General features: G+C 36.4%; 1 protein-coding gene across 16 annotated transcripts in view; it reads left to right on the top strand.

Moving 5' to 3' along the window:
• MTMR2 (myotubularin related protein 2) overlaps positions 1-24,917 on the top strand; it is a 121,834-nt gene that overhangs the window by 79,096 nt on the left and 17,821 nt on the right. For all 16 annotated transcript variants that reach the window (XM_077867522.1, XM_077867521.1, XM_077867536.1 and 13 more), the window contains 4 exons: positions 1,231-1,332; positions 2,655-2,738; positions 13,819-13,968; positions 14,908-15,096. In XM_077867522.1, coding sequence (XP_077723648.1) covers positions 1,231-1,332; positions 2,655-2,738; positions 13,819-13,968; positions 14,908-15,096 — 525 coding nt within the window. The remainder of the gene's footprint in view (positions 1-1,230; positions 1,333-2,654; positions 2,739-13,818; positions 13,969-14,907; positions 15,097-24,917) is intronic.

Below are 24,917 nucleotides of genomic sequence, written 5' to 3'. Positions count from 1 at the left end.
GTTATTTTTATGCCTTTCTGTTATAGTCAGAAGGGCTCTTAAGAGTATTAGTAGCTGTCAACCATGTGTCGAGCACATTGTCTCCTGATCACTTTTCTGTAATCTAAGAGTAAATAGAGCATAGAATATAAGAGGACACGAGAGAGGGAGACTTTTAAATCTTGGTCATGTTAAATATAATTTCTTCCTTGAAACAAGACCATTATCAACAAACCCAAACATTTGTAGGGCCCCTGCTTTGGTACTTCTAGATAACTATAATTAATGAAGTAATTATGGATATATCTACTAGTTGTTTAAAGATATATACTGAGGGAAAAAATAAGGTATTTACCTTTGGTTTCTGCCCATGTTTGTTTTAAAGTATGATAAGGCTAGCGTCCTAGTTTTGGATCAAATTTGTAATAAAATGCCCTACTTGTTCATGTACTACAGGTGCATTAGAGTACAGTGTCTCTGTATTCACTTTTACAGAATGGGATATAATAAAGCTATTTTGAATTCTGCCTTAGATTAAAACACTTAGATAAAATGAGTAGTCGTGAAATTATTCTTAATCCCCGTGTTTTCCTTTTTTTTTTCCCCTGTGTTTTCCTTAGCATATACATATGCTAGGAGATGTTTGACGAACTTAGACGTGGAGAGTAATTCTGTCAGTCTAGTAGCAAGAGTCTTATGAAGAGCCAATGAAAATGAGCCCTGGGAAGGGATGTGAAGTAGGAAAGTTAGGACCGGGCATGATGGAAGCAAAGACACTTTGGAAATAAAACACGAGCTAATCAGGTTTTTAATAGGGAAATTCATGACAGAAAATGGGCTTTCATAGGGAAAGGACATACACTGAGTTGTGTATCAGCGATGATAGTGAGCTTCAGATTTAATATCTCTTTTTTTTTTTTTTTTTTTTTTTTTTAGATTTAATATCTCTCATCTCTAGTGCATGCGTGCATGCATCAGATGGTGTCTCCTTTCCTGGTCTATCCTGAGTACATAAGCAGAAATAAAATTTCTGTGCTCTGAATTTTGCCTTGTATTAGAGGGTTTTGTGTGTGTTTTTTTTCTCTTTCAATAAGGCATTGTGATTTCCCTGCTTCCAGGAACTGCTGTCTTATTTTTGTATTTCACATTCACATACCTTAACATTTTACAAGATAATTCCAAGCTACCCTCTTTGTTCATTAAATAAAAGGTGAACAGTTATAGATGTCTTGGAACCTAAATCTTTTCTAGGATATTCGGAATTTACGGTTTGCTCATAAACCTGAGGGGCGAACAAGAAGATCCATCTTTGAGAATCTAATGAAATATGCATTTCCTGTCTCTAATAACCTGGTAAGATGTTTTTTATCTTTGAAAAATGTGTATCTTAATTTTTGGTGCGGTGTAAAGAAACTTATCTAGGCTACCTAGAATCTACATTTGCGATCCTACTTTGCTATTAAACCTGTTGTATAAGTTAGGTGTAATTTAATCCCTTGGAACAGGTGTTTTTTTGTTGTTGTTTTGTTTTGTTTTGTTTTGGTTTGTTTGTTTGTTTGTTTTAGTATGAAATGAGAAGCCTGGACTGGCTGATTGGTGAGGTCTGTTCCTGCCTGTGGACATTCTATAATCATATGATTTTTCTCTCCAGGGTGTTCCCATGATGAAAAGCTATCTGTGGTCTTCATTAGGAGTTGAAATCTTCTTTTTAATTAGGAGCTGAGAGTTAGGTCTAGCAATTTTAGGAAGAAAGAGTGGGCAAATACTTAGCTGAATTCCTGCTATCTGCTAGTGATGGGGTGTTAGGCCCCCTCATCAACATTGTATAATCTAACTTCCACATTAGCCCTGTGGTAATAAATATTATTTACCCTTATTTTATAAGTTTTTTTTTTTTAATTTTTTATTTATTTATGATAGTCACACAGAGAGAGAGAGAGAGGCAGAGATACAGGCAGAGGGAGGAGCAGGCTCCATGCACCGGGAGCCCGATGTGGGATTTGATCCCGGGTCTCCAGGATCGTGCCCTGGGCCAAAGACAGGCGCTAAACCGCTGTGCCACCCAGGGATCCCTATTTACCCTTATTTTAGAGTTGAAACCAGCAATGAACTCAAGGGCACAGCTAGTAGAGAGTAAAATTTGGAATCCGTACTGATCTTTTGATTCTTGTTTGAATGTTTTCCATTATAGTTTCTGTCATTCTGTCTACATAAATGATAAATTAGATTTTCTTTTGGTACACTGCATGCCACAAAAAATATTTTTATTCAGTATGTTTTAGAAAATATAGCATAAACTTCAGCTGTTTAACTGCTGACATCTGTGATATAAAACTATTTTTTATTGGAAGATGTCTTTTATTATGTAAAGCCTTTCATTATTTAGAAGTAAACCTGAACAGCTGATATGTAAAGAAACTATGATGGTATGTTAGCATTTGTACATCTTGGTGGTGGGCTTCTGTGCTTTTCTATGTGTTTGAAAGTATGAAAAAACAAGACATACTCAAAATTATAAAATAAGAGGTAAAAGAGCAATATAAAAAAGGACACCGATACAAAAAGTCCTTGCAGATAAGTAAATGAAAACTTTGGGTGTGATAAGGATACATTTCTGATTCATTACCTCCTGAAATGTCTCTTTGTAGCTGTTAATTCTGTTTACTGCTTTGTAGCCTCTTTTTGCTTTTGAATACAAAGAAATATTCCCTGAAAATGGGTGGAAGCTGTATGACTCTCTTCTAGAGTATAGAAGACAGGTATGTACTTTTGTTCTTTCAGTTTTAATATTCTGTATCATTTTCATTACAACAAAAAATGGTGGAAGTAAACAGCCTTATGTAGTTTTGTGGGTTTTGTTGTTTTTTTAATGAAGGCTAATTCTGATTTCTTGTCTGCCTTTCAGTTTCTTTAAATTGTTTTGATACAATACTAGTGATCTTTTATGAATCTTTACTCATCTAAGAGCTAACAAGTGAACCAGCTTATTAAAAAATGTTTAATAATGGTAAGAATTAAATGGTAAATACATTTTCATATTCTTATAAGCCATTCAACATTATTCACTCACACTTTTCTCTTTTGGATATCCTATAATTCTGAAAAAATTTCTTAGTAGTTCTGCTTATAATTTAGCTCCTCATGAAATTTTGAAAGTTTTAGATCTTCATAGAGGACACACTTATACATAAAATATTAACAGATAAAATCTGATAGTATACAAAAGAAATAATGCATCATGACTAAGGTGGTTGGTTTACTATGAGAAAACCTATCAGTGTAGTTCACCACAGTAAGAGATAAAAGCAGAATTCATTCTGGAAATCTGTGTGACAGTCTGTCATCCTCCCTATTTTCTCTTAGTACACTACTTCCCAGAGCCCTTTTCTGAATATTTAAATTCTACCTAAAATATCTTTAACTTTTGACATGTCCACTCTGCTTTCTTGAGAATTTAAGTTCAGACACTTTGATTGTTTCTTTGGTAATCATTAGATTTGAGATCCAGATTATTCTAGAATTCAAATAGAAAATAAACTGTGGTTTTTGTATTTAGATTTCAAACATTGCTTTTGAATTATGAAGTTTCTAATTTATTTAAGTTTGTTTCACAAAGCAAGGAAGAGTAAAAACCACCACTAGGGAACTACAGATATCCAAATGGCTTGAAACAGAGTTTGTTGCTCAATAGCATGTGGTCAGTAAAATGGAAAAAAAAATTTTTTTTAAAGATTTTTATTTATTTATTCATGAGAGACAGAGAGAGACACAGAGACATAGGCAGAGGGAGATGCAGGCTCCATGCAGGAAACGCGATGTGAGACTTGATCCCCGAACACCAGGATCACTCCTTGAGCCCAAGGTAGATGTTCAACTGCTGAGCCACTGAGGTGTCCCAAACAGAAAATTTCTTATTCACTTGCAAAGCCATCAGCTTGGCAAAGTATGAAGCAGATTCTACACAGTAAAAGGATCAACTAAAAATCAAGCGTCTACAAGTAATATTGAGAGATTTTTGCTAATTCAAAAAGCCAATGTCAGAATTAGGTGAGAAAGCAATCAGAAAATCTAACAAATGTCCTTAGAATTGTCAAAATGAGAAATAGTTTCTGGGGGTCTCGGCAAAAATTGCCATCTGTTCTAGTAGCATCCAACATAGAACTCTGGAAAGCAGATGAAATATCCGTGTCCACATAAAAGAAATAAGTCACTGTGAAAAAGAGAAAATAAAGAGTAAATAAACAACTATAATCCTATAGAAAGAGAATTACAAGATTAGGAAATGTGGCTTTCAGAATAGAGCATTGAACTCTATGTTAAATGATATAGATGTTTTATGATCTTTGACTTTCTCAACGAACTTTCGACTTTTCTGCAGAGCTCTTTGTCTCTGAGGTAACTAAAATGGCATATTGTGTAGAGAACACTGTATTTCTTGTGGTTAGATGATTCAGGTTCTAGGGTTGATTTTGATGTATACTAACATTACAGGAGAAAATGAAGATAATATTTTAATATAAACCTTAAGACTAAAGATAAAGCGTCAGAGTGTTTCTTTTTTTCTTTTCAATAAAAAAATTACAAGTGGTAATACTTGCACTTTGTATAAAATTTAGAAGTACAAAAGGGTATATGGAAAGGTAGGTTTCCCTTCCAGGACAGCCTTGTCCCTCACTATTCCAGTACCTCTACTCTTAGAAAATAATGTTGCTGGTTGCCTATGTATTCTTTCAGAGATTTTATGCCTTTTTCATTTAATGTATTTTGGAGGATACATACCATCTCAGAACATACAGATGGGCCTCTTCTTTTTTTTCTTTAAAGTTGATGTGTAATTCACATACCATAAAATGTACCACTTTAATGTGTAGTCCACTGGCTTTTAACATACGTACAAAGTTCTGCAACTATTACCACAGTCGAATTCCATAGCATTTAGAAGACCAAGAGACTGAGTTTGCATGCTATCTCTACACTCACTCTTAAATAAATGTTCTTGAATGAGCCATTTTTGTCATAGTGCTTTTATTTTTTACTTGGTCATAAGGATTGCTTTATAGGAATGTTTGAAGGATTAGTAATATATAGGAAGGTATTTTATTAACCAAAGAAATCTATCCAAATGATCATTATTGTTTTTATTACTTTGTAAAGCTCTAAAAACAGAAATCATGACTGGTTAGCTTCATAGTGTGCAGCCATTAAAACATGAAAGGAAAGCCACATACATTAATTCTATAGACCTATACATTATAGTGCTGATCATACAATTTTTAATGGGCAAAATTATTAATAACTATTTAAATTTGTTATGTAAGAGGATGTTTCTTTAACTCTTGATGCATATAGTGATTATACAGAGGACTTTTGAAATTGGTGGATAAGATCAAGGAAAATCATCAAGTTGCTAAAAGAGTAAAAATCAGTATTAAGAAAGTGAACATGGTCTTCTGCAGAAATATTTAATCATAAGGTAAATGTGTTGCTTAACAAATTTGGGAAACATTCAAGTCCAGTCAAGGAAAACAGAATTTATCCTCAGAACTATAGTATAAATAACTAAGGAAGGCTATAAGCCAGTTATTTTGGTTGTAACTTGACTCTGACAAATGGATACGTTAACTGAAAGGCAGTGATTTGCAAGAAGAGTGTAAAAATGTATGCTGAATATCAGTAGTTGTCAGTAAGTCTTTAGTACGTCTACAAAAAGTGCATGCTGATTAGTCAACTCTACTTTTCAGTTTGGAAGGCAGTTCATTTAGGGGCAATAGATGTGTTACCTTATCTACAAATAGGAAGATAATAGCCATTAATGTAATTTAAGTCCGTGCTTCTACCCTCACTCTGCCAGTTTCCTGAAGAATGTGACACAATCCCTCCAGTAATAATAGTTCTCCCAAGGAATGATTTTTTAAGGATATGAGAAGGGCTTGAGAGATGGGAGTACATACGTGGGTTGGGGTAATGTATCAGGTTCTCAGGTGATCCAACCATCTTAGCTCTGACTCCACGTTTTCTAAGAAAACTTGAGAAACTAATTTTGCTTCTTATAAAGGCTTCCTTGGGGCAGCCTGGGGGGCTCAGTGGTTTAGTGCCGCTTTCAGCCCAGGGTGTGATCCTGGAGACCTAGGATCGAGTCCCACGTTTGGCTCCCTGCATGGAGCCTGTTTCTCTCTCTGCCTATGTCTGTGCCTCTCTCTCTCTGTGTCTCTCATGAATAAATAAATAAAAAATCTTAAAAAAAAAAAAAGGCTTCCTTGTGGTTCATTGATTTATTCATTTATTCCTTCCTTCCTTTGCTCATCCGTCCATCCAATTTATGTAGCACTACATATATTAGTGACTAAATCTATGAAACAGGAAGACACAATCCTGACTTCCCAAGAGCATATATTTAGTGGAGGATTCAAAGAAGTAAACTGATAATTTTGGTGAATACAATGACTGATAAAGCAGGTACTCCAGTGAGAGAATATGAAGCCCTTTGGGAACTGAAAGTATTGGTATAGGCTTGACTAGAGTCTTGGGTGGCAAGAGATGAGACTGGAGAACGCTGGAGTGTGAAGGGCTTTGCTAAGTCCCATAAAGGAATTATTGAGAAATAATTGACATACATCACTGTGTAAATTTAAGGTATAAAACATGATGGTTTGATTTACATATATTGTGAAAAGATTACCAGAATAGGTTCAGCTACCATCCATCTTCCATTTAGCTAGAATAAAAAGAAAAGAAAGAAAAAAGGAAAAAATTATCTCCTTATGAGAACGCATAGAATTTACTCTCAACAACTTTCCTATATCATACAGCATTGTTAGCTTTGTCATCATGTTGTACATTACATCCCTAATATTTATTTCTCTTATGATGGAAGCTTGTGCCTTTTTACCACCTGACCCCTTCCCTTCAATTTCCTTTCCCAACCACAAATCTGTTCTTTCTATCCTTTTCTGAGTTTCTTTTTTTTTTTTTTCTGTAATAGTCCACATGTAAGTGAGATCGTATAGTATAGTCTTTCTCTGTGTGGCTTATTCCACCTAGCGTAATATCCTCAAGGTCCTTCCATGTTGCTGTAAGTGATAAGATTTTCTTGCATCTCTTTTCATGGTTGACTAATATTTCATTGTATAAGAATACCACAGCTGCTTTATCCATTCATCCACAAGTGGACATTTGGTTTGCATCCATGTCTTGGCTATAATAAACAATGCTGCTATGAATATGGGTTGTGCGGTTATCTTTTTGAGTCACTCTTTTCATTTCCCTTGTATATATCCACAGAAGTGGAATTGCTGGATCATATTGTGGTTCTGTGTTTGATTTTTTGAGCTTCCTCCATACTGTTTTCAATAGTGACTGAAAGTTTACAATCCCACCAACAGGGTTTCCTTTCTCCACATCCACACTAGCATTTGTCATCTCTCTCCCCACCCCCCTGCCCCGCTCTTATTCCTAATGGTGGCCATTCTGACAGGTATGAGGTGATCTCATTGTGGTTTTAATTTGCATTTACCTAATAACTATATTGAGAATCTTTTCATGTGTCTGTTGGCCTCTTATATTTTCCTTTTTTTTTTTTAAGATTTTATTTATTTATTCATGAGAGATACAGAGAGAGAGAGAGTGAGTCAGAGACACGGGCAGAGGGAGAAGCAGGCTCCATGAAGGGAGCCCAATGTAGCCTCGATCCTGGGACTCCGGGATCATGCCCTGGGCTGGTGGCAGATGCCAAACCACTGAGCCACCCAGGGATCCTCTTATATTTTCTTTTTTGAAGAAATGTTCATTCAGGTCCTTCGACTGTTAAAATTTTTTTTTTATTTGAGTATAGTTAAGATACAGTGTTACATTAGTATCAAGTGACTTGGTTTTTGCTGTTGTGTTGCATAAGTTCTTTATGTATTTTGGATATTAACCATTTATACACAGTTTGCAAGTATTTTTCATTCTGTAGGTTGTCTTTTCACTTTGTTGATGATTTCTTTTGCTGTTCAGAAACTTTTTAATTTGATGTAGTACCAAGTGTTTCTTATTTGTTTCTTGTGCTTTTGGTGTCTTATTCAAAAAATTTATTGCTAAGATCCATGTCAAGGAACTCCATTCCTGTATTTTCTTCTAGGGCTTTCATGGTTTCAGGTATTTTCTTCTGGGTATTTCATGGTTTTAGGACAAATGCATTTCAGTCCTTAATTCCCCCCCCCCTCTTTTTTTTTTCTTTTTAAAGAGAGGGAGGAGAGATTGGAAGCACAGAAAGGGAATCTTAAGCAGTCTCCATGCCCAGTGCAGAGTGTGATGCAGGACTCAATCTCACAACCCTGAAATAATGACATGAGCTTAACCAACTGAGCCACCCAGATACCCCCAATCTTTAATACATTTTGAGTTAATTTTTGTGAACGGTGTGATACATGGGGTCCAATTTCATTCTTTACATACGAATATCCAATTACCCAGCACTGTTTATTGAAGAGATTGTCTTTTCCCCATTGAGATTTTTGCTCACTTGTCAAAGGTTAGTTGACCATCTATGTGTGAGTTTATTTCTAGCTTCTTGATTCTGTTGTTAGGGTATTTATCTGTTTTAATGTGAGTACCATATTGTTTTGATCACTATGGCTTTATAGTATAGCTTGAAATCAGAAAGTATAAAAGCTCTGGCTTTATTGTTCTTTCTCAGGATTTCTTTGACTATTTGGGTTTTTTGTTGTTGTTGTTCCATATAAATTTTAGGAGTATTTTTTCTGCTGTAATAAATGCCATTGGGATCTTGATAGGGCTTATATTGACTCTATAGATTGCTTTTGGTAATATTGACATTTTAACAATATTAATTCTTCCAATTATTGAACATGGGATACCTTTCCATTTATTTGCATCATTGTCCAATTTCTTTTTTCCATGTCCTGTAGTTTTCAGAGTTGAGATCTTTTATCTCCTTCAGTTAAATTTATTCCAAAGTATTTTATTGTTTTTTTAAAGGTTTTATTCATTTATTTGAAAGAGAGAGAAAGAGAGAGAGAGAGAGAGAGATAGTGAGAAAAAGCACAAGTAGGCCCCCCACTAAGCAGAGAGTCTGACATGGGGCTTGATCTCAGGACCCTGGGAACATGACCTGAGCCGAAGGCAGATGCTTAACTAACTGAGCCACCCAGGTGCCCCATATTTTGTTTTTGATGTTATCATAAATGGGATTGATTTCTTTGTTGTTTTTATTAGTAGATTCATTCTTAGTGCTACTGATTTTTGTGTGTTAATTTTTGTATCTTGCATCTTCACTGAATTCATTGATTAGATCTAACAGTTTTGAGTTAAGTCTAGGATTTTCTACATATAAAACTATTTTGTCTCAAATAAACATAGTTTTACTTCTTCCTTTCTAACTCTAATACCTTTTTTCCCCTTGTTGGGACTTCTGTTGAATGAGAATGGTGAAAATGGGCACCCTTGTCTTGTCCCTGATCTTAGAGGAAGAGCTTTTATTTACTTATTTTATTTATTTTTTATTTTTTTGAGGAAGAGCTTTTAACCTTTTACCATTGAGAATGATTTTAGCTGTGGGCTTGTCAAATACAGCCTTTATTATGTTGAGATATGTTCCTTCTTTACCTGATTTAAGAATTTTTATCATGAATGGATGTTGAATTCTGTCAGATGCTTTTCCTGTGTATTTTGAGATGATTGCATGATTCTTTCTACTAATGTGATGTATCATATTGATTAATTTGCCTATCTTGAAATATCCTTGCATCTCAGGGATCAGTTCCACTTGATCATCGTATATGATCCATTTAATGTGCTGCTGAATTTTGTTTGCTAGTATTTTATTGAGAATTTTTACATTTATATTCATCAAGAATATTGATATGTAATTTTCTAGTAGTATCCTTTTTCTGGTTTTGGTATCAGGATAATGCTAGCTTCATAAAATGAGTTTGATTGTTCCCTCTTGTTCAGTTTTTTGGAAGAGCTTGAGAAGGGTTGGTGTTAGATCTTCTTTAATAAAATTCACCAGTGACACATCTGGTCTTGGGTTTTTCTCTGTTGAGAGATTTTTGATTACTGATTCAATCTCCTTACTAGTAAGCCGTCTATTCAGAGTACCTGTTTCTTTTTTATTTAGTCTCGGTAAGTTGTCTTAGAATGTTTCCATTTCTTCTAGGTTGTCCAGTTTGTTGGGAATTAGTTGTTCATAGTAAACTCTTACAGTAATTTGAATTACTGTGTTATCAGTTGGAATGTCTCCTTTTTCATTTATAATTTTGTTGATTTAGGCCCTTTCTCTTTTTCCCTTCGTTAGTCTGCCTAAGAGTTTACAATTTTATTTTTCTTTTCAGGGAACCAACTCTTAGCTTCTTGTGTTCTCTGGTTGGGTCCCTTGGTCAGACAGGCTGAGAGCTATATTCAGCAGTAAGCTTGGCAGTGAGTTAGATTCCCTTCCTGAGTGTGGCAGGAGAAACAGTTCTAAAGCCAGTAAAGCTCTTTGTTATGTTAACCTAAGTTGATCTAGATCCCAAGTTCCCTGACCAAACAGGACCACTAGTTTTGTTCTGCAGATTCTTAGCTATCTACCCACTTCTTGGCTTGAGTATCATTGGACTACACTGCTACCCTGAGTTGTTGCCAGCCCTTTATGGTCACATGGGCTAGAAGACACTCTCCACAGCTGCTCGGTCTGTGTTTTAGCCTTCTTGCCTTGGTAGGAGGGGGAGGGGCCTCTCTAGCTACTCTGTTTCCCAAACAGTTTCAGTGGTTGGGAAGGGCCAAGAGCTACCCTGCTTGGGAATGCAGCTCTCCCAGTACTGGCTTTGCTCTGGGAACAATCAGCTCTTCTCTCCCGTCTCCCTGCTTGACTGCTGCTGGTCCACACTCCTTCCAGTTTTTGCCAGTCCTTTTGGTCAAATGGGGTGGGAAGACACTTTGCAGTGTGTGGGGCTATGATGTAACTTCTGGTCTAGAGGTGGGCAAACTGGAGTTTAGGGCTGGCAAAACTCCTTGTTTGAGGGTCCAAATTAGGGAGTTCTACACCTTGCTGAGTTCCCTGGTCAGAGTGTGCATGCTCCTGACTACTCTGCAGATGAACAAAACCACCGATTTGGGTTACTCCTTTGGCACAGCATATGTGAAAGCAGTTTGTCACGATCCATGTGCTGGTTGTTGGAAGCCCTTTCCCACTTCTCCATCACAGTAAGAGATTCCCAGGGGATAAGCCCCACAGATTTCCCTGCAGTCCCTGAGGTACAGACTCAAAGTAGAGGCACCCACAGTGCTGGGGGATGGTGCTGGTTGTTTCCCCTGGGTTCTCCTTCCTGCTGGAGGAGCCAGAGGCTCAGGGGAGACCTCTCTGTGTGGTGCTGGGCTGGGCTAGGCTGGCCTAGGGGGAGGGATAGTGAGGTCAACATATAGCCTCTTGTCTTACCTTCTAATGCAGTGTCTCTGGGTCTCTGAAGTGCCGAAGTACTTCAGTCCCATGTTCTAGGATCCTCTCAGTGATGTCTTGTCCTTAAATAGTTGTTAGTTCTTATGATGGAGAGTGAAGTCAGGAACACCTATGTTGCCATCTTGGTGACATCACTCCTGTTCATGGAGGAATTATACTTTATGTGAAAAGGAATAGGTAACCACTGACAATTTTTAGATAGAGGAATGACATGATAACTTAGGTGATTATTGGAGAGGCAGCATGGAAAATGGATTGCAGAGGGACAGGAGAGGAGTGACAATGGCCTGAATTAGGGAAGTTGTAATGAGGATTGAAAATAGCAAAGTTTTCTTTTGGTACTTTTAGAAGAAAAAATTAGAAATTGTTCGATTGGATGTAGGGGGTTAAGGAAGAGGGATGAGTTAAAGATGGTATCTAAGGTTTTTGCTAAAGTTCCACTTCTATAAACTTGCCAGTTCACTGTACTTTTTTGTTCTATCATGGAAATATATGTTTAAGCTTCTAATTAAGTCTTTCTTTTATTTCTAAAAAGTAAGTAAGGATCTTACCTGAACAATTGTCTAGTATATAAAGAAGTTGAGGAAGGCAAGAAGGAGGGGCTGACGTGTATCTTAAGAAGTAGGTTGGGACTAAGCTAATTAAATAGAGTGTAAATAGAGTGTAAGACACCAATGAAGAAACAGACCATGGCTAGAGATACATGGAAACTTTCTTGGTGAGGGACATCTGGGTGGCTCATTTGTTGAGCATCTGCCTTTGGCTCAGGGCATAATCCCAGGGTCCTGGGATTGAGTCCCACAGGGGGCTCCCTGCAGGGAGCCTGCTTCTCCCTCTGCCTTTGTCTCTGCCTCTCTCTCGTTGTGTCTCTTATGAATAAATAAATAAAATCTAAAAAAATAGAAAAACTCTCTAGATGGTATTTACCATATGATTCCTGGGAGAGAATTTTCTCTCCTTTCTTAATGTTAATTAATGTCCTCTTGGGTGTTTGTTGATTACTTGAGAAAGACCTCTTTAAAGGAGAGTACATTCTGCCCTTTGATTTCATTTTTTTAAAATGAAATTTAAAAAATTCACTCTTTTCATTTTTTTTCTTTATTAGAGATAGAAAGAGCGCGCGTGCGCGCACAAGTAGTCGCTTGGAGCAGCAGGCAGAGGCAGAAGGGAGAGGAAGCAGGGTGCCCGACTTGGGGCTCTATCCCAGAACCCTGGGGTCATGACCTGAGCTGAAGGCAGACAGAAGCTTAACTGACTGAGCCAAACAGGCACCCCTGTCCTTTGATTTCAGATTTTAGAACAATTTCATGAACCAGTATAGTGTTTATATTTATAAAATATTAATTTTTTCAGGAACAATGTACTTTTAAATAAAAGGATAGATTTGGAATGTATGTGGAATTCTCTATTACCTCTTTCATTTTTTCATCTATCAAATGAAGTTAGCAAAACCTGAATATAATAATATGTGCATGTGTGAGTGTAAAGAGGCTGCTGGTATGTACCAGTGCATAATGTTTCTTGCTTGATAAATGTTTTTTTTTAATTATAATTGCTATAATAAATGCTTAATAAATGTTTTTTTAAAACTATAATTTGGTTTCTTTAAAAATTCTTTTTCTGTTTGATTGTAAGGGGCCATAAAAGTTTAAATATATATATTTTCTTAATTCCAATTAATTTAATGGCTCTATTTTCTGTAGAATGAAAGATGGAGAATTTTTAAGTATCTTACTCTAACTTAGGTAACCCCTTATGTGAAATAGTAGACTGGTTATAGTAAATATTGAAGGACCAAATGAGAGCTTAATAATTGATATGTTTTTAAGAAGTTTTTAAAAAGTATTTCTTGCCTCTTGGTTTTGCCTTCTGTTACTCCCTTGCTTTTCTAATATGTGTCAGATTAGCAGCATTACATTAGTACTATAATTTAGGAGAGAAAACTTCACTTTAGGTCTGTACGTGATAAATACATATATAATGTTCTGGTGGTTGTTGGTACCTGCTTCCTGAAATTTCTTTCTGTAGACAAATAGCAGAAAAGTCAATCATCCAGTCAACCTGAATGAGACTGTTTTGTTTTTGTTTTTAAGACAAGGAACATTTACAGTCTTACTGTGTCCTTGCTTCCTATTGGATATGTTTCACACAGACCCGGTGACCTATCAGTATTTAATGATTTGAGAAATCTTTCAGTGTATAATTGGCTGCCAAAATGAACACAGATCCCTACATTAGAATATCTCATCCTAAAAGCCCAGTCATTACAGGTAGATAGTAATTATTCCAACAACTTAAAAAATGGACAGTGGAGATAAAAGAAGTTAAATAGGATGGCTTTTATTTCAATATCTTTTAATATTTTAGGTAGTAATTTGTCTTACGTTCTATTTCACATGTAGGGAATTCCCAATGAAAGCTGGAGGATAACAAAGATAAATGAACGTTATGAGCTTTGTGATACATATCCTGCCCTCTTGGTTGTGCCAGCAAATATTCCTGATGAAGAATTAAAGAGAGTGGCATCCTTCAGATCAAGGGGCCGCATCCCAGTAAGTATGAAGCTTTGATGAGACTTTGCAAATTTTTTTTTTTTTTTAGATTCTTTTTTTTTTTTAGATTCTATTTATTCATGAGAGACAGAGAGAGGCAGAGACACAGGCAGAGGGAAAAGCAGGCTCCCTGTACGGAGCCTGAAGCAGGACTCGATCCCAGGACCCAGGATTACCACCTGAACCAAAGGCACATGCTCAGCCACTGGGCCACCCAGGTGCCCTAGTAAATGTTTTTGTACTCTACATAATGCTGAGGTTAATGAATGGGAGAATGGATGCAGGATAAAAATAGCTATAACATGTCTTTTATGGAGATTTTAGAGAATGAGTTATTTAGTAAAATTAAAATGAGGAAAGACTTAAAGAAGTTTCTGGAGAGTCTGACAAGGATATTAAAGAACTGCACAGAATTGTGATTCTTGAAAACAAAGTTGGCTCTTTATTGTTTACTATTTCTTTTTTTTTATTATATACTCTTTAATCAGGGCAGCAGATGCTCTTTTCCTTTAAGTCCTGGAAAGAAGAAGACTTTATGAATTTATGATGAATCACTATGTTTTAGAAAGATCAGTTCAAATAATTTTATGTACAAAGTTATACATTCTGAAGTCTTTATAGTTGGACTGGTTGCCACTTTAATAATAAAACTTTAAGGGGTTTGCTTAACTCCCTTTTAATGTATTTTTACTCTAGAGACAACACTTCCAAATAATCATGACTTCCATAAATCAATACCTGCTTAAAGGATTAGAGCAGATTTTCCATATGCCAGAATTGGCTTGAAAGAAAGGTGATGATTTTTATAACAGTCTTGTACAGCCTTTGTGGTTAGACTTTGGAACCAGTTAGAAAGAATTTTATAGAGTGATGTTTTTGAGAAGAATTATAAATAGAGAAATATATGAAGAGCATGTCACTGTTTTCTTCCCCACTAAGGTTTTATCCTGGATTCATCCTGAAAGTCAAGCCACTATCACTCGGTGTAGCCAGCCCATGGTAGGAGTGAGTGGAAAGCGAAGCAAAGAGGATGAAAAATACCTTCAAGCTATCATGGACTCCAATGCCCAGTCTCATAAAATCTTTATATTTGATGCCCGGCCAAGTGTCAATGCTGTTGCCAATAAGGTGAGATTATCTTTCAGTAAATAAGATTACAGTTACAGTTTCATGAATCAGGTGAGTTTGATGGGAGCTACATTGTGTCGTAGAAAGATTTCAGGCTCTCCAGTGACAAACATGTAGATTCTAATCCTGGCTCTCTTATTTGATGTAATGACTTTGAGTTGTTTAGTCTCTTTCTCTCTCTCTCTCTTTTTTTAAAGATTTATTTGTTGATTTGAGAGACAGAGCAAGAGCACGAGTGTGCGCTAGTACAGGGAGGGACAGAGAGAGAATCTGGAGACTCCCCACTGAGTGTGAAGCCTGACACAGGATTTGATCTCATGACTGACCCTGAGATCATGACCTGAGCCAAAATCAAGAGTCAGATGCTTAACTGACTGAGCCATCCAGGTGCTCCTAGTCAGTTAATCTTGTAATTTTTTATTTGTTTACTTTTTGTTGAAGTACAGTTGAAATACATTAGTTACAGGTTTGCAACATAATGTTTCAGTATTTGTGTAGATTGTGAAATCACCACGTGAAGTCTGTTTACTATCCGTCAGCATACAAATTTCCAACATTCTCTTCTTCTAATGAAAACTTAAGATTTACCTTCTCAGCAGCTTTTAAATTTGCAATAGCAGTATTATTGACTATAGTCCCCATGTTGTATGTTACATTCTCATGACATCTATTTTATAACTCAAAATTTGTGCTTCCTTATCTCCATCGATTTTGCTTCCTGACAAACTCTCCACTCTATAACCACCAGTCTGTTCTCTGTATCTATTATTTGTTTGTTCATTTATTTTGTTTTTTAGATTCCACATATAAGTGAAATGATACAATGGTTGTCTTTTTCTGTCTGACTTCTTTCACTTAGTATGATTCTCTTGAGGTCCATTTATATTGTAAAAAATGGCAAGGTTTCATTTCTTTTTATGGCTTAGTGGTATTCTGGTGTGTGTGTGTGTGTGTGTGTACACCACATTTTCTTTATACATTCATCCACTGATGGACATACAGGTTCTTTCCATATCTTGGCTATTGTAAACAATGCTGCAGTGAACATATATTACACAGATCTTTTTGAATTAGTGTTTTTGTTTTCTTTCAATAAATACCCAGAAGTGGAATTGGTGGATTGCATAGTGATTCTACTTTTAAGTTTTTGAGAAACCTTCATACTGTTTTCCATCATGTTTATTTTTTTTTTATAATGGTCATTTTAACAAGTATGAGGTTATATCTCATTATGGTTATAATTTGCATTTCCTGGTGAGTAGTGATGTTGAGCATCTTTTCATTTGCCTGTTGGCTGTCTTTTGTCTTTTTTGAAAAAATGTCTATTTAAATCCTCTGCCTATTTTTCAGTTGGATTTGTTGTTGTTATTGAGTTGTATGAGCTTATATATTTTGGATTAATTCCTTACCTGATATGTGATTTGCAAATATATTCTCCCATTCACTAGTGAGAAGCTCCCTTTGCTATGCAGAAACCTTTTAGTTTAATGTAGTCCTGTTTGCTTTTGTTGCATTGCTTCTGGAGTAGGAGCCAAAAAGAGATCACTAAGACCAATGTCATTCAGCTTATTGCCTTGTTTTCTTTTAAGAAATATATGATTTCTGGTCTTACATTCAAGTCTTTAATAATTTCAAATTGATTTTTGTCTATGGTGTAAGTTAGTAGTTCAGTTTCATTCTTTGCATGTGGCTGTCCAGTTTTCTCAGCAACAGTTACTGAAGAGACTGTCCTTCCCTGTTGTATATTCTTGCCTCCTTTGTTATATATTAATTGACATGAGGTTTATTTCTGACCTCTCTGTTCTATTCTATTGTTTTATGTATCTGTTTTCATGCCAATACCATACTGTTTTGATTTTTATAGCTTTGTAGTATAGCTTAAAGATTTTATTTTATTTATCCATGAGAGACACAGGGAGAGGCAGAGACACAGGCAGAAGGAGAAGCAGGCTCCCTAAAGGGAGCGCAGTGTAGGACTCGATACCAGGACTGGGATCATGCCCTGAGCTGAAGACAGATGCTGAATCACTGAGCCACCGTGACGTCCCTCTAGTATAGTTTAAAATCAGCATGATGCCTCTAGCTTTGTTTTTCTTTCTCAGGATAATGGGATATTTTGTGGTTCCATACAAATTTTAAGATTGTTCTATTTCTGTGAAAAATGCATTGAATTTAGTAGATAGGGATGGCATTGAATCTGTAGATTGCTTTGGGAAATATGATATTTTTCAAATTAATTTTTCCAGTCCATGAGCATATAGTATCTTTCCATTTATTTGTATCTTCTTCAGTTTCTTTTGTCAGTATCTTATAGTTTACAGTGTAAAGATTTTTCACTTTTTTTTTTTTAATTTTTATTTATTTATGATAGTCACATACAGAGAGAGAGAGAGAGAGAGAGGGGCAGAGACACAGGCAGAGGGAGAAGCACGCCCCATGCACCGGGAGCCCGATGTGGGATTCGATTCCGGGTCTCCAGGATCGCGCCTTGGGCCAAAGGCAGGCGCCAAACCTCTGCGCCACCCAGGGATCCCCAATTTTTCACCTTTTTAGTTAAATTTAGTTCTAAGTGTTTTATTTTTTTTGATGCAGTTGTAAAGGGGATTGTTTTCTTAATTCTCTCATAGTTCATTGTTAATGTATAGACATGTAATAGATTTTATATATTGATTTTATACCCCACAGCGTTACTGAATTCATTTATTAGTTCTGATAATTTTTTGGGTAGAGTCTTTAGAGTTTTCTCTATATAAAATTATGCCCACAGAAAGTTACAGTTTTACTTATTCCTTTCTATTTTGGATGCCTTTTATTTCTTTTTCTGCCTAATTGCTCTGGTTAGGACTTCCAATACTAGGTTGCATAAAAGTGGTGAGTTTGCGTATCCTTGTCTTGTTTCTGATCTTAAAGGAGAAGCTTTCAGCTTTTCACCATTGAGTACGACAGTTGTGGGCTTATCATACGTGGCCTTTATTATGTTGAGTGTTTTCTGAAAGTTTTTTTTTTTAAGATTTTATTTATTCACGAGAGACACAGAGAGTGAGGCAGGAGGCAGAGACATAGGCAGAGGGAGAAGCAGGCTTCCTGTGGTGAGCCCGATGTGGGACTCCATCCCGGGACTCTTGATTCATGCCCTAAGCTGAAAGCAGACACTCACTGAGACTTTGGGTATTCCAAGGGGAAGGACCTTAGTCATCTCCCAGTTTTAGGCTGATTGGGAGCTAGACTTTCAGCAGCTTTTAAGGTATGCAAATATACCCAGTCCTCAGGGACTGCAACTATAGACCTTGCTTGTCATCTTAGTGACAGTTGCACAATTTGAGGCTTCAGACAAGTAGATGGGCTTTTCCTCTGGAGGTACAGGTAAGCTATAGCAGGGCAGAGTGAGCTTATAGATGGATAGTATCCCTCAGCTTATGTTTCCTGAGAGTGTTTCCATAGTCTCTAGATGTGTTATCAATCTGAAGCTTGTCCCTCAGGCTAAAGCTCTAGATCTAGTAGGTGGTTGGGCCATTTTCAGAGGAAGACTGAAGATGTATTTCAGTCTCCTGAATGTATAATGGCTAGAGGGTGGTAGCCTGTCAAGAGCTATGTCTCTAATTGTCTCGGACTCATAGGGCCCAGAAATACAATCCCCTTGGGCCACTAGAGACAGGCACTCAGAGGGTGTCCCCTACGTGGGCTATGTGCACCAACTGGCATTGATGGGGTCACGGTGAAGTGCCATGTGGCGATGGATTATTTAACCTTTTTATTATTTTTTATCTTATTTTTATTTTATTTTTATTTATTTATTTTTTATTGGAGTTCAGTTGCCAACATATAGCATAACACCCAGTCACCCCCACCCCCCCCACCCACCTCCCTTTCTACCACCCCTTGTTCGTTTCCCAGAGTTAGGATTCTCTCATGTTCTGTCTCCTTTTCTGATATTTCCCACTCATTTTTCTCCTTTCCCCCTTATTCCCTTTCACTATTTTTTATATTCCCCAAATGAATGAGACCATATAATGTTTGTCCTTCTCCGATTGACTTATTTCACTCAACATAATACCCTCCAGTTCCATCCACATTGAAGCAAATAGTAGGTATTCATCCTTTCTAATGGCTGAGGAATATTCCGTTGTATACATAGACCACATCTTCTTTATCCACTCATCTTTCGATGGACACCGAGGCTCCTTCCACAGTTTGGCTATTGCGGACATTGCTGCTATAAACATCGGGGCGCAGGTGTCCTGGCGTTTCATTGCATCTGAATCTTTGGGGTAAATCCCCAAACAGTGCAATTGCTGGGTCGTAGGGCAGGTCTATTTTTAACTTTTTGAGGAACCTGCACACAGTTTTCCAGAGTGGCTGCACCAGTTCACATTCCCACCAACAGTGCAAGAGGGTTCCCTTTTCTCCGCATCCTCTCCAACATTTGTTGTTTCCTGTCTTGTTAATTTTCCCCATTCTCCCTGGTGTGAGGTGGTATCTCATTGTGGTTTTGATTTGTATTTCCCTGATGGCAAGTGATGCCGAGCATTTTCTCACGTGCGTGTTGGCCATGTCTGTCTTCCTCTGTGAGATTTCTGTTCATGTCTTTTGCCCATTTAACCTTTTTAGACCTTAATTTGCTCTTTTGTAAAATGAGAATAATAATACCTAACAGGATTGTTTTAGGGCAAAACTCATCTAATAAAAACTAGTGCATAATCCTGTGCCCACACACATAATAAATGTTCAGCAATTATCTTCTACTTTCTCCAAATTTGACCGCCGACTGAGCTTCTGTGGTTGCGGAACGGGAGAGCAGTGTTCCCAGAGACTGGTGGTGCCCTCTGCTGACTGCCCTCCACCTGTGCAAGTTTTTCAACCTGAACTTGAAGTTAGCTGGAGCAATAGTCTTGGTTTCTTCTGTAGAATAAATATTTACATTGTGGAAATAGAAATTTTTGTCCAATTGACAAAATCTACCATAGGAGAAGGAGAGAGGAGACATATAATTTAGCTTTAGTAAGTTATCTCTTAAAAAATTTTTTTACCCCCAAGAAGCAATGGATCTGTATTATAGAATTACCTAATGCTGATAAGTGAAAAGAAGAACATTTTAAAACAGTAAATCCTGTAACACCATTAAACTTTGGTTGTACTTCCAGACCTATGAATATATGCATACACACATATATTTAAAACAGTGGGATAATAATTGTGACTTCCTTTTTAAAACATGACACTATATCTTTCTATGCCAATAAACATTTATCTATAATGTTATTTTAATGCTACAATAACTAATAATATCAACTGTTGGATACTTGGGTTATTTGTGGGGTTTTTTGCTTTTATAAACAATGCTGGGATGATCATCCTTTTAATTAAGTTATGGTGCCTGCACCTAATTATTTCCATCCTGTTTATTTAGTGTTTTGAGAGCATTGTGAATTCCAGGCATTCTCTATTAAACTGTAACTATTCCCCCTTAAAGGAGAAATGAGATAATGTATATGTGAAGCTTGCCTCACAGGGACTAGCATATATCTTTCCAGTGAATACTTGTTCCCCTTCTGAAACTTTACTCCATATTAGCAGGAGGGAGACTTAGTATGTTTTCTAGCATGAGAGGAAAAGGAAAGAGAAGTGTAATGCAGGATAGGTGGTAATGCAAAGTGTTACATTCCCTATCTTAAAAAATCATTCTGATACATATTTCAGTTTGGAAATCATCCCCTTTTTTAAAGGCTAATATATTTTATTAACTGGTACATTTTGCTGGTTACAAAATATGTACTAGTATAGAAGAACTTGGCAGACATAGAGAAATAAAGGAAATAAAAATCACCCATGTCCACTAATATTTTGCTGTGTTTTCCTCCATTTTTTTTGTGCGCTTATATGTTGATTATTTTGTTTCTTTGTCTTTCCTCTTAATGCTATCGGAATTATTTCTTCTAATACAATATTCTTAAAAGATACTTTAATAGTACTTGTTACAGCTGTGTCATTACTCATTTAGTCATTTTTCTCATATCAAGTGTTTAAGTATTTATTTCCTTATTTTAAAATATTTTACATATTTATTTGAGAGAGAGAGCGTGCACAGCAGAGAGGAGGGGCAGAGTGAGAGGGAGAAGCAGACTCACTGCTAAGCAGGGAGCCCGATGGGGGACTTGATCCCAGGACCCTGGATTATGACCTGAGCCAAAGGCAGGCCCTTGACCAACTGAACTACCTAGGCATCCTTATTTTAGATATCAGTGAAATAAATATCTTTTGTTGGCATCTTTATTTCCTTAAAAGAGTATCCTAGATATATAATGATTATTCAGAATTTAAAGTATGCATTTTTAAAGAGTTTTGTTACATACTGTCAGTATTCTTCAGGAAAATTGATTCAGTTTACCAGCCTGGATGTCTTTCTCCCAAGTTTTTATTGAGATATAATTGTTGAGAACATTGCATAGGTTTAAGGTGTACAATATAATGATTTGATATGTGTATGTATTATGAAATGATCACTACAATAAGTTAACATCCATCATCTCATATGGTTACACATTTTTTTTTCCTTGTGATGAGAATTTGTAAGGTCTGTTTTCTTAGCAATTTTCAAATATACAATATATAGTTAACTGTAGTCTTCGGGCTTTACATTACATCCTCAGAACTTATCTTTTAAGTGGAAGTTTGTACCTTTTGGCTACCTTCACCCAATCCTCACAGTTATCCCTCTCTTTTTAATTTGCAAAAATGTATATCCTTGTTGTGACAGGTATTTTTTTTACCTGAATTCTCAACTTTTTCTATAACTTAATACGAACATGACAAATCTTCTTGTGATGTTCATGACATGACAAAATCATCATCTTCATGTCAAGAATTACAACTTTGCCAGCCACTAAGTCTTCCATGGGTGCTGTGTCCCAATCCAGTTCACCTTCTAATCCTACTAAAAGTAACCGTAGTCCTGACTTTATAATAACCGTCTTGTTGTATTTCTTTATATTCCATTACCAAAGTATACATCCCTGGCTGGACTCTTGTTTTGCCTTTTTTTTTTTTTTTTTAATATTGTGCTTAATATGTCTTCTGAGTCTCTCTTAATATGTAGTCTTCCTCTTGCCCATCTCTTTCTTTTCTTGACATTTTATCTGTGGAGTTCCCTTAGTCCAGATTTAGCTGTTGAGTTATGATGGGGTTCAACCTTTTTTCTGTTCTTTGACTTTCTTTCATGTGAATTTAGAGGTTTATTTAGATCCAGGTTTGATACCTTTGGCATGGCTATACGGGATATATCAGGAGGCATGTCATTTGTGGCTGACTCTCTTTTTATGAGGTGTTCACAGCTATTTGCTCAGTGCCTAGATGCATTAACTCACTGGGCTTGCAAATGGTGGTATTTTAATTTCATGATTTCTCTTTTAGCTGTTGTTTGAACTCTTTCTATAAAGAAACTCTTTTGTCTGTATTTTGTTTAACCAGGAATTTAGTTCATATAAGAAAGCCAGGAAAAATACTTGATTCTTTCTTCCTAGCCAGTTTTCCCAGTGGTGAGCTTGCTTCCTATCATCCTATGAAAGTGCCTAATTTTTTAAAGTATCATTATGAATGCATGAATTTAAATATATTTCACATTTTCTAATCTATCATAGATAATATTTTTTTGAGCTTAAAATTTCTCATCTTTGGTCAGAGGGAGGCTTTTCAAGTTCTCTCTCGAGTTCTTTTGACATAACTGTAGTAATCTTTGCTATCTGGTATGAAGAGATATAGCAGATTCATTCCGAAATCTTGTGCTTTGCTTGCCCCAGATGTGAAAAAGCTATTTGTCCAAGAAGTTTTCATTCCTGTGAGTATTGAATGCTGTTGCAAACCATTGTCTGGCATGCTGAGGATATTTGCTGCTGGGTTTGTACTGTTCGATGTCTTTCCTGCAAATAGAGTTAGGGAATATTTATATATTTTGAAAGATAAAGAACCTTGGGAGTTCATACTGGTGCTTTCAATTTGTATTCAGTGCTAGACAGTTTTTACATAGCTTCTCTTAATTATGTATGTATCTCCTTTCTTCCACCAGGAGTCCTGGTTTTCAAAGACCCAGGGGATGAGATATGTATGTTCTACAGTTACTGTGTACTTCATCTTACCAGTCTTGGAATAATGATATTAATACTGCCACCACCAGTATTTACTGGAATGTTGATTTTTTTCATTTGTTCTCCCCATTCTCCCCCACTTTTAAAATACATTGTATTATACTGTCAGCACATATAGCCTTACCACATTCTCGGTTTTGAACACATACTCTCTCTCCCCTTTATCTCTGACTTCCACACGTAGCTATATGTTTTGAGCTCACAACAATTTGTATATGTTATCTTTCTAGACATTCTTATTATTGTTATTATTTTTACTGTCTGAAGTTGTTCTCTAAATATTTCAACAAGAGCTCCTGGGAACAATATTCTGAGTGTGTGCATGCTAACAGGAACTTGTGTCCTTTTATTAAACTTTGAAAGTCAATTTGGCTGGACAGAAAATCCTTGGCTTACATGTGATTTTCTTGAGTTTCCTAAATATGTTGCTTATTTTCTTTTGGCATAAAACTTCAAAGGCTAATAATAAACTCAATTTCTTTACCTTATAAGTCACTCCTTTTACTTGGATATTCAAAGGACTTTTTTCTTTTTCTTTGAAGTGCAGTTATTGCCAGAATATGTCTTCATGTTGTGTGTTCTGGGTCTGTATTCTCAGGTATGCATGTGTGCTGTTTCAATTTGTAATTTCCAGTTACAAAAAATTTCATGCAGTTTTCTTTAAGTATTCTGTTTCTTTGTTCTGACTTTCTTCGTCAGGACTCCTGTGTTGGCTCTTCTTTTTCTTTCTTCATCATTTGTCACTTTCTCTGGACTCCTTCTTACGTCTTTTTAATTTCATTATGGTTCTAAAGATTTTCCTTTTCTGTTTCTTTTAACTTGATATCTGCTGTATTTATTTACTCTTGTGTTGCTGCTGCTGCTTTAGTCTTCCTGATTTTTTTCTTTCATTTCTAATTTGTTACTGAGTTCTATTCATTTTTGAGTTTTCTAATTCCAATTTATTTTGTCGTTAATGCCTGGTATTATTTTTTAATGTCTTTAGCTTGCTTGAAAAGAGATTTCAGGGATGCCTGGGTGGCTCAGTGGTTGAGCGTCTTTCTTTGGCTCAGGTCCTGTGATCCTGGGGTCCTGGGATCAAGTCTTGCATCAGGCTCCCTGCTGGGAGCCTGCTTCTCCCTTTGCTTATGTCTCTGCCTTTTTCTCTGTGTCTCTCATGAATAAATAAATAAAATCTCAAAAAAAAAAAAAGATTTCAGTGTTGAGGGGAGTTATCAGTGGGTATATTAGTATATTATGATTGCTGTTCATTCTCTTTTTAGGATAGCACCTATGGGACTTGACCTTGATCCTTTTATGTTACTCATTTTTAGGTGAAATTAGTTTTCCTTCAGGATGGTTGCTTCAGTTAGAGGGTATGGTTCAGAAGTTAGGTGTACCCAGAAGTTAGAAGGACTAATAATTTCACTGAGCTGCCTCTGTTATTATTTGCATGTAGCCTTAAAAAATAGGAAGTCTTACTTTCTGGGACTTCTGGCTCTGTCCTGTCTCTCCTACCCAACCAACACCTTCCTCTGTTTCCTTATCTGAAACTTCTCTTCCTTTGTTTTGTTTTGTTTGGACCTTCTCTTCTGTCTTGTTTTGTCCCTGTCTTGCTCAGTTTTGATTATGTGCTTAGTGGAAGTGGTCCCTGGCTGGTCTATTAGGAGAGTTTATAAAGGTTGGACAGCATTCACTCCTTTA

The sequence above is a fragment of the Canis aureus genome, chromosome 23 (assembly GCF_053574225.1).
Source record: "Canis aureus isolate CA01 chromosome 23, VMU_Caureus_v.1.0, whole genome shotgun sequence".
Lineage (NCBI taxonomy): Eukaryota > Metazoa > Chordata > Mammalia > Carnivora > Canidae > Canis > Canis aureus.
Note: the sequence above shows the minus strand (reverse complement) of the source record. Positions and strands in the feature narration are given on the sequence as shown.